This window comes from Prionailurus viverrinus, chromosome B2 (assembly GCF_022837055.1).
Source record: "Prionailurus viverrinus isolate Anna chromosome B2, UM_Priviv_1.0, whole genome shotgun sequence".
In the NCBI taxonomy this organism is placed as follows: domain Eukaryota; kingdom Metazoa; phylum Chordata; class Mammalia; order Carnivora; family Felidae; genus Prionailurus; species Prionailurus viverrinus.
In genome coordinates this window covers 87560658-87578162 of record NC_062565.1, presented here as the reverse complement: position 1 = coordinate 87578162, position 17505 = coordinate 87560658, and the positions used below count along the sequence as shown (strand labels likewise).

General features: G+C 39.9%; 1 protein-coding gene across 14 annotated transcripts in view; it reads right to left on the bottom strand.

The window, feature by feature from the left end:
- The window catches only part of KLHL32 (kelch like family member 32), a 247118-nt gene that overhangs the window by 116324 nt on the left and 113289 nt on the right, over positions 1–17505 (bottom strand). For all 14 annotated transcript variants that reach the window (XM_047859200.1, XM_047859204.1, XM_047859196.1 and 11 more), the window contains one exon: positions 5615–5713. In XM_047859200.1, coding sequence (XP_047715156.1) covers positions 5615–5713 — 99 coding nt within the window. The remainder of the gene's footprint in view (positions 1–5614; positions 5714–17505) is intronic.

The following is a 17505-nucleotide window of genomic DNA, read 5'->3' as shown; positions in this document are numbered from 1 at the left end:
ATTTCAAGGATCCAGTGCTTCTCAAAGTTGAAAGCGGAAAACATACATTCTTGGTAAAAGAACAGTAAAACCACCATTTATGGGGGAAAAAAGGAACAAAATATCCAGAATTCTAATATCCTCATGAGAGACTAGCATTCTATAAACCTTTGTACCTTCACCGAAGAGAGAAAAATGACGAATTCTCACGGTAGCCCATTTAGTGTAAACTAAATGAAGACAAGGGATGACTAATAAGCATCAGTCACAGAGGAGGGAGATTTAGGGCGCGAAGCTGTTTGCTCCCTCTCACTCCTTTACGTTCTTGGCTTCGGAATGATTAACAGCCAGAATTTTGGCTTTGCTTTACTAGATGATCCAAATGTGCACACTGTAAACAGAACAACGCCTTCAATCTGGCGAAATGATCTTTTACGCTTGTAAAAGCAGAAAATAAAACAAATGAAAAAAGTAATAATAAAACAAATGCCCCTCTGTTTTCCCGGTGGTGATAAAACGCTCTACCTAAAGCACGCATGTCCCTTCCCTCTCCCTTCACAGCAGCGCGTCTCCTCTTTCAGGTCACGTCTTTCACATAAAAGTGCTAAACTAATGCCGCTTAATGACAAATTAATGTCCATGAATAAAAAATACACCTCTAATAGCATAGAGTAATTTGCCATTACAATATCATCATTGGACATGCCCCTGGTTTAATACGATGTATTTAATTCATAACCTAATGAGTGATATATAAAAAGAGGGAGATGAACCCTGCAATTACATTTATGTGAGTCTGTCACCTTATTTGTAAAACCTTAGAGTCATTTACATTCAAATTAGAACAAATGAGTGATTTCACAAAGTGCAGTGATAAATGACCACAGCAGCCCAAGACAAAACTGTATTTCCTGTGAACACATTAACAGTTTCCTATTATTTGTTAAAAATTACACTGCATATTGCCCAGTGTGGTGTGAATAATGACTTTTTTACTGATTAGGTCAGAAGACTAATATGTAGCAAAATAAATAATTTTTCTTTTCATTTTTTCTGATTTTTGCTTTAAATTAACTACTGAATTCTGGTGGATTCATACTGCCACCTGCTGCCTAGGAATAGACACTAAGAGTGTTTTCCTATCAAAAGGAGTTTATTCACCACTTTTGTGGCCTTATTTAGAAAGTCTACATGACTGTTCTTTCTTTTCAGTATATTTCAACTGCATGTCATACTCAAGGCTGATACTTGGCAAACAAACAAAAAAAAAACCCCACTTGCTAATTAAACAATAAGATATGCTATTTGTTCTTTGGAGGAGGTGGTACAAAATATACCAACTTTTTTTTTTAAAGCTAACTACAAAAAAAAAAAAACATTTTTAGCAAAGCATGTGTCTCCTAATGCACCACTTTCAGGGGATACAAAGTCCAGTGGCCAGTTCCCCTGATTTTATGACACGTGCATCAGGAAAGGAGAAGGTGGGGGAGGGGTGTGTATGTGTGTGTGTGATATTTTCGCTGCTCCTGCTCCTTGGTACAGTCTGAGGGGGCTGAAAGCCTCTGCCTGTCACCTACCCTTCTCCCCTAATGACAAGTCCCAGAATGAAAGGTCACCTTGGAGGCCAGAGCACACAGTGGGCTAGAAAAGGCACTAAGGTTGCCGAGGAGGCTGGGGAGAAACCAGCCTGGCCTCAGAGATGAGGCTAAGGATGTTCCAGAATGGTCCTCAGAGGAGCTAATGGGCCTTTCCACTGGATCAACATCCTAGTTCTGAATTGAAGTTTTTCCATCCATAAAAAGAAAATAATAGTCACCCGCTTTAAGGGGTTCCTTAGCAGAGGGAAAATGAGAATCACTGTCCAAAACATTTAGTATGGAGAAGCCCTCAATAAAAGCTGTTTCCCTACTCTAGGAAAGCTAATGATGGTTCTGGGGACTATGGTTTGGCATGGAGAGAGGCTAGAAACATGCAGACCCTTCAGGAGGATATGATGAACTCATCATAATCTATGGCCAATAACAATGAGAGCCTCCAAAAAGAGTAAGAACATTAGTGATGAAGAAAAGGATCAGATCTGAGAGGTATTTGGGAGGTAGAATCAACTGAGCTTGGTAACTAATTGGATATGACGGTGAGGAAGGATTCTAAGACTACGTCCAAATTTCTAGACAACTAGTAGGTTGATGGTACTATCAATAGAGAAAAGGATATGTTAAGTTTGAACTGCATGTATGATATTTAGGTGGAGATGTTCAGCAGCTAATTTTAAAAGCCTAGGAAAAATCAGAGTTGGTAAAACAAACTGGATTCAAAAATCCTGTAATGTTTACCTGAGGGACTCACTAAACCAGGGGACACACTAGGTACCACTACATCTGTAGCCTATCACTCCTGAGGATGGTCTGCAGAGTTCCTTTGTAAGATTTAAAATAGTGAATGGCATGTATAGAAACATGTATACCCTGAAAAGCAAGCTAATTCATGCATTTTACTGAACCCATTTTGAAGACAATAACTGCTCTTTAATGAATTTAATAAATAGCATCTTTCTGATGAAATTTTTAAAAAGAGCACCATGTACAAGGAAGAGGAGCAGAAGGAGGGAGGAAAAGGGAAATAAAGGTTCATATTTTGTTTGGACCTGGATCTCAAACAGCAGATGAAGGTCGACAGGTCATGCATATTAAGAGTACACTAACAGGACAGGCCACATAGGAGGGTCATCTGGAACTGCATGGCCACGTGGGTGAAGAAGGATACAAACCCGAGCTGTTGTTGGTAAATCACCTTATCCTGGGATGACAGGCTAGTGCTGTAGCCACTGCCCATTCCAAGCCCCCTCCCCCACCAATACTCATCTTTCCCACCACTGGTCTCCCCGTTTATTCCTCAAACATGCACTGAGAACCTGTGTGTTCACAAGAGCCTGCCATTGAGAGGGCCTGGGGACTAAAAATGAATAAGGTGAAGGCCCCACAGCCTAGGAAGCTAATTCAATGGCTGTCCTCAATGCCTGAGGAAGATTGCTCCCACGGTTTGGGGTCCCTACCCTCAGCAGCCTACCAGAGGGAAAGCAAGAAAAATAAGATCATACAGTGCCCCTTCCACTTGCTGGGGGTGGCAGCAGTGGCATTTACATCTGCACAGAGGAGTTTCAGGCCAGGCAACAGCTGATGACTCCAAGATTGAAGGAGTGTCAACCACAGGGTTCTCCTTAGACTTGTTTTTTAATGAGCACCAGAGAACAATAGGAGGGATCAGAGCAAGGTCTATCTTTCACAACTCTGGAAGAAAACCAAAGAGTGGTAATTTCAGAATAACAGATAAGACCAGACATCTTAGTGGGGAGAACGGCTTCACAGACTCCTAGTTGGACAAAGTACTAAACAAGAATGGAGAATATGTTAGCCTTGATTGATAGGGCACAACTTCTCTGGGTATTTTAAGCACTGAATATTTTTCATTGTAACAAAAATATTTTAATACACCCGATAAAATGGTCCCTTATGAAATTAAGAATCAGTTGAACGAGCATACCAAAACACTGTAAGTAGGGAGTTATAAGACTATATCAAAATATAAAAGCAGACTGACCCACTCTGGTAATTTTACAATCCTAAAAAAGAGGAAGGGTATATGTTTTTTAAAAGACTGACATAATGAAGATTTCTACATACACATGGCTTTGGTTCCCTTGAGGTTTTCTTCCCCAAGTTGGACACCATGCAACATCACAGATAAAAAGGAAAAATAAAGTTCCATGAGAGAACAAAATAGAAACACTGGAAAAAAGAAAGTGAAAATTTAACCATTGATCAAGTAGGATAATAATAAGCAAACTGTCCACAAAATATATCTATATGCAAGTGACATTTTTCCTCAACATAATAATGAACTGCAAAAATTAAGTTCCAAAGCGCACAAGTATCTCAACAATTTGTTGGTATCTCAACAAATTCATCTGATGGAGTAAGGGAAAGTACCCATGAACTTCTGATGTTCATCTGGAATGCTCATTTATAGAAATTACAGGTGTATGTAAACACACACACACACACACACACACACACTGGTATATACACACTATTCTAACATGCATCACGATAATGAGCACTATGACCAAATTTTTGGCAACATACATTATTGAATATTACCTGCCATGGAAAAAGTGAATCAGGTGATGATGCTGAAGGCTCAAGTTGCAATATTTGATGTAAAAATGTCAAATAAAAGTAATTTCAATTTCACAAGTCAAACACACACCTCTGAAGTCTTGTAACCTTTCTCTGTTATTCCCATTTGCTACTTGCAGAAAGGGATTAAAAACAGCTCTCCCATACCACCCAACACTATTGAGGGGAAAAGAAAGGAAAATAAGATGAAAATAGTTAAACATTTACTGTTAGATTAAATGCACTGAGATAATGACAAAACTTTCATCTACTGTGTTTGAACTGTTTCTCAGGTGACCGTGGCTGACACCCCTCACACTATCTCACAGGGAAGCACTGGCTCCCATTTCCCAAGGTTGCTGGGAAGATGCAGTCGGATGATACACGAGAAAGAGATTTAGTAACTACCTCCCTAGTGAGTAACGGAAGTCAACAATAATGGCTTTCTTTAGAATTAGAGAAAATGACAAGGAAGAAAATAAAATAATTGGGCAGGAAAACAAATAGGATTTTTGTACTTACTAACATGTCATATGCACAAGGACAGTAGAACTAAATTGTGTGGGTTTGTCGTTTTTAAAAATGTATTTTCACTGTTGCTATAATGCTGTAATAAATGCAAATAAAAATCATGCCCGTGGAGGAAATGAGAGATCCCAATATAGGAAATTAGTACTTAACTCTGTAAAATAAAAGAGCCTCACAGCTACACTGTCTGCCTAAGACATCCCATATCTTCCTACTGAAACAAAAGTTTGTATCCAAGAACAAAGAGTGGTCTCCGGAATCAGAAAGGCCTATCACTCACCAGCTATATCACCTCAGGCAAACTGAGTACTTTGAAAAATCTCTGACTTTTCACCCATTAAAATGTGCAAAATTGTTACGAAGGCTGAACATGGAACACGGGTGCTCAGTGGATGGGCGTCTTCTCCCTCTCCCCCTCCCGGAGCCCCTCCTGATCATCCCGGCACAGCAGGGGAAGGAGGGCACAGATCACTTAGCACTTTTCCAGCACTTACTGCCTGGAAAGTTCATGCGGTAATTAACTATATATGACTTGGTGATATATTAGCTACTGTTGCTGAAATCTTAAGTGTCTCTCCAACTTTTTGTGCATTTGGGGTTATTCCTGCAGCCAGACAACACTGCTTCAAAGGAAGACCCTTCTCAGTGTCATTTCCCAAGTGCCTCGGCAGTCAACCCTGGGCATGACTGTTGAGTTACTCTGCTGCCCAAGGGCAGTGAGGATCTGGGGTAGGCAGGGAGTGTGGGGGACATGAGAGCTTCAGTTGCCCTTCTGGGAATCTCTTGGCCTGTGTCCTAGAGAAATTCTACTACAAGCCACCCCCAACTTCCATTTTACAGTCTTGGCACAGGTGAAGTGGGGGAGGGTACAGCTGATGACTGCAGGGAGAAGGGACACGAAGGGCATATTAGCAGGATGAAAGCTCACATACCTGGATGAGATAGTGGGAACATAAATTGAGAAGCTCCAACAGCTGTAGGTGACTGCCAGCTGCTAATACATCCTGGATCACACCTGGCTCCAACAAAATCTGTTTTGGTTTTTAATAAAAAGAAAGCTATCAGTTACTTACAAATTAATACTTGCTTAATATGCAAATACACTGTATTTAAATTGCTGCTGAACAGCCTATATCTGAATTAATATTGTGCTTTATTATGGAAGTCAGTTCTTTTTCTTCTATTCTGATTGAGCTATGGCCCCCACTCAGATAGCTGAGTTGTCACTTCCAGAACCCATTTCTTATGTGTAAAGCTCTGCACTTAACCACTTATTTTTGTAGGAAGGCATGAACATTTGCAAAGAACAATTCTTAAAATTCTATTTGTGATGGAGGTAATCTTATAAAATGAAAAAGAACCCAAGTTTAGTTTTTCAAAATACATTTCACAATTTTGTAGGTCACAGAAACAGTATTGTTAAGAGACATTTTAGGGAAAGGGGGCTTATGTTTCCCCCTTTCAATAGGAGACCACAGCGGCTACTATTCCACTGTACTTCAGAGTCCTACAACAGCAAATTTCAACCAAAACCTTCATGTTTCTTTTTCCCAATCTCAGATTCTCTAATTCTTTCCACTTCAAATGTAAGAAGGAGAAACCGCATTTTCAGACTACAAAGAAATCACAGAGAAGTAAAGTTTCCCCAAAACACTAGTGATATCACTTCTGCCTTTTTTTCTGGCTAAGTCCAACTTTGTGTCTCCTGTTGCCAGTTCTTGAGCTGCTGCACAGGGCTGGAGGCAAACACACAACCACAATGACTAAATTCCTTTTACATGTGTGACTGCCAGGCACAAAGAGGCCAAAAGTCCTGCGCCTGCCATCCCAACCCACCCCCAAGCCCAGGGTTTCCCAAAGTCTCATCTCTGCACGAGCAGCACCAGCAGCACCTGGGAATATGTCACAATTGCAAATTCTTCCATGCCTCCCCAGACCTAAATGAATTAGAAACTTTCAGGGTGAGGGGTGCCTGGGTGGCGCAGTTGGTTAAGCGTCCAACTTCAGCTCAGGTCACGATCTCACGGTCCCTGAGTTCGAGCCCCGCGTCGGGCTCTGGGCTGATGGCTCAGAGCCTGGAGCCTGCTTCCGATTCTGTGTCTCCCTCTCTCTCTGCCCCTCCCCCATTCATGCTCTGTCTCTCTCTGTCTCAAAAAAATAAATAAATGTTTAAAAAAAAAAAAAAGAAACTTTCAGGGTGAGGTCCAGCAACTAGTGTTGTAACAAGGTCCCTGGTGGTTCTGATGCACAAGGGAAGCCTAAGAAACACTGGTGTGGTCAACTCACTCTACTCCTTCCCCCCTTTCTCCTCAAGCCTCCACCTGCTCCTTTCTCTCCTTACTCTAACCCCATGATCCTCCAAAGGTTCCCAACACCAACTCTACCAAGCCACCTACCATATTTGTATCAGCACATTTGGTTTTACTCAACATTCCATTTGTGCACTAGATCTCAACCCCTTCTGCCAGCAATTGGCCCCTCTTGTTCCCACAGCATTATCTGTTCTCTTTTTACTGATGATAATTCCCATCAGCATACAAATATGCCTTTATGGCTTTTATTTCAAGAAATAAAAAGCCCCTCCCTTGACCCTACAGCTCCCTCCATGCCCCCTTCATAGCAAAGTTCTTCAGGAAAGTTGTCTATATAAAACACCACTATTTGCTCTACTCTGTTCTCTCTTGAAACCACTTCTGTTGAGTTTTGTCCCAATGTTCCCCTAAAAATGTTCTCATTCTCATCAAGGTCACCAAGGATTTCCAAATCCAAGAGCCATTTCTCAATACTTATTATTTACCAATTTTTTTAGAGAGACAGCATGTGCTCACAGGTGCGCACAAGCAGGAAAGGGGCAGAGAGAGAGAGAGAGGGAAAGAGAATCTGAAGCAGGCTCCACGTCCAGTGCAGAGACCGATTCAGGGCTCAATCTCATGACTGTGAGATCATGACCTGAGGTGAAATCAAGAGTTGGACGGACACTCAACTGAGCCACCCAGGCACCCTACCATTTCTCAACATTTAATCTTACTCAAGTCAGCAACAGTTAGCAAAGCTGCTCTCTCTCCTGCTGGAACAATTTCTTCCTTTGCCTCTGTGACAGCACTCGTTCTCTGTTTCTTCTACTTCATTAACTATCCCCTCTCCATCTCCTTTCCACCTGTTAAGCTTTGGGGACATCCAAAATCAGTCTCCAGACCCCTTCTTCCCTCTCTCCACTCATTCCATGGATGATCTCATGTAATCCCATGACTTTAAAACTATCTGTACACTCATTACACTCACATTTTTTTTTCCTCTAGCCCCAACCTCACCCTTGAACTCCAGACTGTGATATCCAACTGCCTATTTCCACTTGGATATCTAATGGGGAGCTCAAACTGAAGGTACCCCAAACTTATCTCTTGATCCTCTCTACCAACAACCAAACCTGCTCCTATCCCAATCCTACCATCTCAGCAAACAGAAACTCTTGGTTACTGAGGCTATAAACCCAATCAATTCCTGACTCCTCTTACTTTCCTCACACCTCACATCTGATCATCAGCCACTCCTATTGGCTCTATCTTCCAAATAGTTCCAGAATCCAGCCACCACTTAATACTACCACCATTGTTATCACTCTTGTCCAATCCACGGTCTTCCGAGATTTACTAGAATAGCCTCCTAACTGGTCAAACTTCTTTCTCCTTTGCCCTCTTGCAGGGTTTTTAAAATATCAATCAAATTGACCCTTTAAAGATATGACTGAAATTATGTCGCTCCCTTATGCAGAACTCTCCAATGACTTTTTATCTCATTGGAAAAAAAGCCAATCTTCACTGTAACATAAATGTTTCTGAGAATACCCTGAGCACCTGTGTGTCTACAACTAGTTGCTGTTTTCTCTGCCTGGGTCACTCTTCTTCAAGATACCAGTATGGCTCACTCATTCATGACCTCAGACCTCTGTTCATATATCATCTTACCTGAGAGGACTTCTGTGGCCATTCTAGGTAAAAGAGTACCTTGCTCCCTATCACCCTCATTCCTTATCTCCTTCCTTTGCTTTATCCTTCCTAGTACTTACCACCTCTCGACATCATATGTGTTTATTTATTTGATTATTTTATGTTTCTCCACCCACAGGATATAAGATCCAGGAGAGCAGGGACTTGGTCTATTTTGTACCCCCAGCACTGAGAACAATACCCAGCACATAGCTTTCCATATTGATAAACTTATTTCCATAAATTATTGATGAATTAATTTATCTCTCGATATATTTTTAAATTCAGAATTAATTTCATTGATTAGTAAAATGTAAGAAAAAGGGATTATAAATTATATTCTGTACTAAAAAAGTGAAAAAGTTAAGCACACGTGGCAAAAATATCCATGCTCGTCTTGTTCTCAAAATTCTTTATAGCTCCTTTCCCATCTAGTCAGAAGGAGAAGCCTGAATTTCTCCAGCTCCTCGAGGAGACAGGCTTTGACTGACATTCAGGAAATTATCACAGCTCCCATCACAGAAGCAAGGATGTAGTATATTCTTGCAGAAGAGGCATGGCCTAAGGCGCAGAATGGGGAATAGATGGATTAGAAAGGTTAGTCTTAGCCTTTAAATCCTGTCAGCTGTGCTTATTTCACACGACTGGCATGCATGATAACCTTCAAGGCTCAGCAATGCCAAACATAAAGACAGATATCACAGACAGACAAGATGAATATTCCATAGCATGTGTAACATGTCCAGCAGGCTCACTTCGAGAAACCCTCACAGGAGGCACCCAGACCGGGATTGTTTTTGCCTTTGTTTCTCAGTTTTTGTTCTGTGCGTTGTTTTTTTGTTTTTTCTTCTTCTCTTATTATAAGTTTTCCTAGAAGATGCCTTAGTGCAGAAAATCCCTGTGTTTAAAGGACACAGTTTGGAAAAAAATAGAAACAAAACAAAAATCAAACCCCTACCAGGAAAGCTGGGTCACACCTATGGGAACAGGATGCGCATTGGCAAGCCTCACTTGCACTGAAGTCTTTCAAATTCAGTTTTGTTATCTTTGGTGACTGGTTGTTCTAATATATTTTTCCAGAGAATGTGTGTTTGGGCAGGAGTACAAACAAAGGTTTAATCTCCTCATGATTTACAGTATGATGAACATGCCTATCAGCTTCTAGAAGAACTGGCCGAAAACAGCCTTCTGCAGAAGGAAGCGATCTCAAACACACCCATTTGCAGAAGACAACTAAGGCAGCTAAGTGTAAGTGCTGCAAAGCATATGCTGGTTACACTTAGGCCTTTCAGAATCATGTACCCATCAACATCTGGTCTGGTACTCAAAGCAGGACAGGCAGGGGGCAAGGGTCACTCGAGGACCACCTATAGGAAGGGGGGTGTCCCCTGAGAGTTCAGAGCATTAAGTGGTGGAGTGGCAGCTAATGGTAGTGGCTTGACACCTCCAGTCACACATCAAATTGGAGGAGTTTAGCTCAGACAGAGGTATCAACAGGGGACAACTCAAATGTCTGAATAACCAAAGACATCAAGAAATGTATCAAGGATGCATAAAGCCAAGTGGTCCAGAAGGCAGTGGGAGAAGGTACAAACCATTAAAGCTGCCAAACTGGATTGGCATTTCCACGTGGCATTGCCACGTGATTGACATTCACGTGCCTGGGTGGAAGCAGAGCTGGGACTTCTTCAGACCGGGCTAAGAAGTTTTGATGCAATCTTAGGTGGGGTGTGAGTACCTCTTGTTCACAGGGCCATCTGGATGGAATATTTTCTCCCTGCCATCCACTCACCTCTGACCTCTAGATGGCAGAATACAGGAAGCTGAACTTGAAAGTGGGAGCTGAACAGTGCTTGCTGGGGACATGACAATCTCATTATGGAACATCTCCTGCACTTTGTGGCAAGCTAGGTTATGTGAACTAAGGTCCACATCTGACGCCTACCCCAAATTCTGAGACTCTGCATGAGTTCCCTAAGAACTCGCCAGTGATGGCCAGGGTGACGCTGGGTGGTCTGACAAACTTTAAGTAGACATAAAAGCCACAAAGTGGCTAGAATGTGGTGGTCTCTAAAGATACCACTGTGAGTTATTACATCAGAATTCAGTCATGAGGTTGGTCCAATTGCCCAGTGGAAGGAGGCACTCTTGAGTACGCAATCCAAATGTGTCCTCTGGACACCAATCTAAGCAGGGCTGGTAGTGGAGAGCTGAACTGGCACAATCTCTAACGAAGCCCTTCCAACCTGGAATGAGGCAGGGGCTTCTGGTCCCAGCAATACCTTCAAGCAGGACATGGGGCCAAAAGACTCCTGAAAGAGGAGAATGGAGCCTGAGGTGAGATTCTGCACAGGACATGATTAGATGGGTCATCTCTGTCAGCCCAGACTCACCCGCTGGGCTCTGGGAGGGTGGGGTAGGGCTGACATAGCACACAGACCCCAAGGTGTCCCTGAATTTCCTTCTTCAGCTTCTTCTCCCACATCACCAAGCATCCACCCTCTTAATTCTGGCTCGGTGTTCTTCTTTTTCTTCTCTTTATTTTCTCTCCCACTTTCACCTTGCTTCTTGGATTAGCTACTGGCAGGGACTGCCTTTAATAGCCATGGCAAGTCTCAGTGCAACCTTTTTTTCTGCCTTATGAACAGATGTATTGGCACCTTCAGAAAATTTTGTATCTCAGTTCTTCGAAGTTATATTCTTCATTTCTTGCTTTAGAAGACTTTTAAATAGCTTACTTCTAGATTTACTGATAGAGTAGCCTGAAGAGTCGAACACATTAAAGCCAGACAAGGTCTCTACGAAACATATAACTGTGCACACAGCAGCATAAGCATTTTTGCAAGCATCCAAACAATTGCAAATTAGATGGTCTTAATACTATTTATAAGGATAAGGGAGCACATTTTTCTCTTTTTTATGCTTTGTCTCTTTCGGATTTTTTTTTCTATGTAGTATAGAGAAATGGTAAATTATTATGATTTTGAATATCTAAACCATCAAGTAAATTGAATACAACAGTGCAGATAACTTTCAAGTGATCAAATATTTAAGACACATAAATGAAATCCTTTGCATAAAGCTTTTCAAAAGACTTCTTATAGACAGAATAAGATCTAGCTATGTGAAATTGCCATCAATTTAGGTTTTGTTTCAAAGCCGTTAGACTAAGGATTTTTTATCCACCAGGTGGCGCCTATGTTTAAAGCAAAATTATTTTCTAAATTGCTCACATATTGCACGTCTGTAATTGACACCCTAAGTTTATTTTTAGAAACGAACAAAATAATTCAAGGAAGGATAATAAAACATATATATTCTACTTTCTATATGTCTCTATTATTTGGGTAATTGTTCATAAATTTTTGCTGCCGTGCTCGATCTGAACAATACTAATTAGAATTCAGCAGATCTCCACAAATTAGGTCCCAATTTACGGATACAGTTCAAAATTTTTGTCCTTGTATTTGGAAACTATCATGATGTGGCCACAACCTTCTTTTAAAAATGTATTTCCACTGATGCAGCCTATGGTCCCTTTACTACAGCCAACAGCCCACTGCTCTCCACACTGAGGCAGCACTTTTTTCTCCACCTCAAATGCCCTCCTAACTTCTTCAGTCTCCCTATTTCAAAATTCTACTCATTCAAGATTCTAAGTTCATTTCCTATACAAAGTTTGCAAGGTCTTCCTCCACCCCAGCCTCCAGCTGGGATTAATCTCCTGGGACTCCAAACTACCAGAGATGTATACTGGTGTATAGTGAACTAAGTCCATGGCTCTAGGTCACACTGCCTGACTTCAAAGCCTGGCTTCTACACTTGCTGGCAGAATGAGATCAGGAAAACTACTCAATTTTGTGTGCCTCAGTGTCCTCCTCTATACATGAAAATAAATATTTATACCCAAAGATTGTTTTAAGGACTGAGAAAATGCATATGTATCATTATAACTGTGTGTGGCTGTGTGTCAACAAAAGGGCTCAAAACCAGTATGTGACTTACATTTCTCATAAAATGGATTAAGCACCTTGGAGTACCACCAAGCCAGACTACTTGTATTCTATTTGGCCAATCGTAGGCCATAGTTTCAGGTTCACAAAATGGCTACTGTACCTCCAGGCATTGCATTTGCAGTCAAAGCATAAAGAAAAGAGAGGGCAAAAACAAAAACCAAGTGCCAGTTGAGTCTGTCATTATTTACCGGGAAACAACAGATCTCCTACAAACTCTGCTACATAGACTTCCATTTCCATTTCATTTGTCAGGACGAGGTCATGCGGCTACCCATAGTGGAAAAGAACCTGGGAAATAGGACTCTTTATGGTTACACGCACTATTGTTCCAAATCAAATTGGAATTCTCTAGAAAGAAAAAAAGGAAATGGATATCATACAGACAACCAGAGCACAGGTCATGGCTCTTAGCACAGTATCTATTTATGGTTAATCTGCGATAAATGTTAGCTATTGTCTGTTTCCTTTGCATGTAACTAAGTGTTTTAGCCCTGAGTGAGTTATGTGTGTATACCTTAGTTTTACCTAGCCTATTTCATGTTTATTGCTATTGAACATGCTAGAAGAGCACTCTAGATTTACTTATTAAAGGAATTCTCAGGCTTAAACAATACAGTTCCTGAGGAAAATGTTAAAAAATGTCAAACGCCTCTATGAAGGAGCCTGGTCAGATGCTAATCCTTAATAAGGATTACCTAATTGAAGGAATTAAATAAAAGGGCACAACAGACGTTTCAACTAACAGTTGTAATCATATGTTTAAGTAAAGGTAACCTATGGGTTGGGTGAGGTATATAATGAATTTGTGATTTGATTATTAAGTCTTTACGTTACAAATTTTGTCAGGTGGCTTTCCTCCAAATATACCAGTACACTTATACAAATTTCTAAAGGATCTCAATATTAAACTTTTAAAAATACTAATTTATCTTCAATTTATAGAAAAAAGAGAATCCATGTATTCTTTTCCATGTATTGGAATACTAAAAGAGAGAAAACAAAGTTGATTTTCACGATATTTTTCAAGAATGTTAAAAGCCACAAAGGTAAAATAATAATAAAAATATCCTAGTAAAAAAAGAAAAGTGTGGAAATTGCTTCGAGATTCTATAATTTTTCTTCCTAAGTTTATACATCCTCATCTGGTTAATTTGAAATTTCTAAGGTTACAGGCAGGTTACAGAAGCACGCCCTTCTCCAGGATACTGAGAAGAAACCTAAGAATAAATAAGGACACTAAGACTCCACTGCCAGGAAAACTACATGCTGCCTTGCCTGCAAAAATTTCACTTAGGAGCATAAATGCAATTTAGAGGATGTTCCTGTCTATAGATGTTGCTGCTGGGACTAGTTCTTCCTTTCCTATTTTAGGACATGCCACAGGATGACGGATGAAATACTCCAGCTAGGTGCTCCAGGAGAGAGAGAAAAAAAAAATCAAAAGGAATTATGAAGCTGTGGTGTAACTATTGCTACAATAGGGGTAGGCACAGAGGGCTGTAGGAATACTTGACTGAAGACAATTCATTTCACCGAACTTGTGAAATAATTCTTCATATGAAAAAACTTGGTTCTTTTATATTATATGAACAACCCCCACCCCTTTCTTTTGGCTCCTTCTCCATTAGCATGATCCTGGCATTTCAAAGCTCTGAGATCAATAGGTCTGTCAGACAGTCATTTCCAACATAGTTTTCTTCATTATGTTTAAATTAATAAAATATATTATTTAACAAAATGTAAAGTTAAATTATACATACTTGCATTACCTAGAAAAATATGGCCCAATTATTTGAAAAAGCAGAACAAATTTTTGATAGTTTCTAAGAGAAATAAGCAGTCCCAGCTATTAAATATAATGAAACATGAAAGTCATTACAGGTTATAAGAAAAGCCGAATTAATTATTAAGACTTACTTTTATAACCAGTGCTCTTTCAAGTGTGATGAACACGGGAGGGTTCATCCCACAGAGCTTTATTAGTGAAGCTGGGCTTCTCCACACAGAGCTAGTTTCTTACAATGCTAATATGACCAAACAAGAAAAAAACATTACTAAAAAATGCTGACATCCGAAGATGGAAGGGCTCTGCAAGAATGAATAGGGCTAATTCCAATGTTCACTTATAGGTGGCTACTACTTTGTCACTGCTAGGTACTCAAGCACAAATAAAAACAAAGACCCCGAGGAGATGATTACGCTATGGGGTAATTCATGCCAAAACAGTGGTGGCCACTGAAGAGCTAAAAGAGCTCTTCACTGTGAATGCCTCATTTCATAGAAAAATATTTCTATTTTTCACATGAAAAATATCATTCATATCCAGTTTCATTTGGGAAATCCCTTGTATTTGCTTTATGAAGAATGGAGGTAAACTATGGCTGTAGGGTCCACTGTAGGAATGTGGGCAAGTCATTAACAGGTTTGTTTTTAGCACTGTTGTACAAAAAATGGGAGATGACTACTACTTACTTGCATAAAGTCTTCATAAGGATAAAATGAGATAACCCAAGTAAAATTCTTAGAATAATGCCTGGTATTTTTTATTCAATTCCATAAAAAAATAAATCTACTTCACAAATAATTATCCCCTATTGCCAGTTTGTATACTGCCTACCATGTACCGGGTACCTTGTGAGGTAATTTCATAGGTTTTCTTTCCTTCTTACACCCTTTCCCACTCATCACTCCTGCAAGGTAAATATCACGCCCACATGCCACATGAAGAAACTGAGGGCAGAGAAATTCACCCATTCAATTAGCAAACCTTTTCTGAGTGTTTACAATATTCCAGGCACCTTTCTAGGAACTGTGGATATGATTATAAACAAGACAAACAAGTTCCCTTGTTGCATGGTGCTCATAGTCTAGGTTTTGGCCATCGGGGTAGACTGCAGGGCTACCGATTGGCAAGAGAAAACCAAGGGGAGAAAGGTTTGGAGGAAGGATCACCAGTTTCATTTTGGGATATGTTAAGTTTGTAATGCCTATTAGTCATCCAAATGGAGATATCGAAATACGGAAAGATACGAGTCTAGTTGACAAGCTACAAGCCCCATACCAAATTTGCCAATCACATATTTTTGTATGACCTATGAGCTAAAAATAGTTTAAGAAAAACTTTTCTACTTGCATTTTTCAAAATTTAGTTTTATTTTTTCTCATAAAATTTCTTTTTGAGAGCACTTTCAAATTCACAACAAATTGAGCAGAAAGTACACAAAATCTCTTATACCTCCTGCCCCCAACACATGCATAACCTCCCCCATTATCAACATCTCCCACCAGAGTGATACAGCAGTTACAACTGATTAACCTACATTAATACATTCTCATCACCCGAAGTCCACAGCTTACATTATGTTCACTCCAGATGTTAGGTTTGGATAAATGTATAATGACATGTAACCACCATTATAGTATCAAAGTTTTTTTACTGCCCTAAAAATCCTCTGTACTCCACCCTATTCCTCCCTTCCCACCCCCCAGCCCCTGAAAACCACTGCTTTTTACTCCATAGTTTTTCCTTTTCCAGGATGTCTTATGCAGTTGACCTTTGAACAACAGGTGTTTGAACTGCACAGGTCCACTTATATGTGGAATTTTTTTGATAAATATAGTATAGTATTATAATGTATACTCTCATGATTTGCTTAATAGCATTCTTTTCTCTATATCACTTTATTGTAATATTATAGTATAAAATACATATATAGAATTTGTGCTTATACTATGGGAAAGGCTTCTGGTCAACATTAGCCTATTGGTAGTTATGTTTTGTGGAAGTGAAAAGTTCTACATGATTGTCAACTGCATGAGGAAGGAGACGGTGCCCATAACCTTCACTTTATTCAAGAGTCAACTGCAATTGGCCTCCCAAAGTATGCAACCTTTTCAGATTCGCTATTTTCAGTTACTAATATGTATTTAAGTTTCCTCTATGTCTTTTCATGGCTTGATAGCTCATTTTTTCTTAGCACTGGATCATATTCCATTGTCTGGATTTACTATAGTTTATCCATTGACCTGCTGATGGACACCTTGCTTGCTTCCAGCTTTTGGCAATTAAGAATAAAGCTGCTGTAAACATCCATGTGCAGGATTTTGTGTGGACGTTAAGTTTTCAACTCCTTTGGGTAAATACCAAGAAGTGTGATTGCTGGATTGTATGGTAAGAACATTTTAGTTTTGTAATGTTCTCCCAGTTCGTGGCTCATATTGTCATTCTCTTGACATTGACTTTTGCAGTACAGTTCTTAATTTTAATGAAGTTAAATTTATCCATTGTTTCCTTCATGGGTCATGCTTCTGGTGCTATATCTAAAAAGTCATTACTACACCCTAAGTTATCTGAGTGTCTCCTGTTATCTTCTAGCAGTTTTACAGTTTCGCATTTTACATTTATGGTTGGTGATTCATTGTGAATTACCTTTGGTGAAGAATGTAAAGTCTTTGTCTAGATTCTTTTTTTTTTTTTTGCATGTGGATGTCTAATTGTTCCATCACCATTTGTTTAAAAGACTATCTTTGATCTGTTATATTATCTTTGTTTCTTTGTCAAAGACCAGTTGACCACACTTATGTGAGTCTACTTCTGGGTTCTCTATTCTGTTCTATTGATCTGTGTGGCTATTCTTTCACCACCACCACACTGTTTTGATTACAGTAGCTTTAGAGTAACTCTTGAAGTCAGGTAATGCCAGTCTTCCAACTTTGTTCTTCTGCTTCAATATTTTGTTAGTCATCCTTGGTCTTTTGCCTCTCCGTATAAACTTTGGAATCCCTTTGTTGATACCCACAAGATAACTCACTAGGATTATG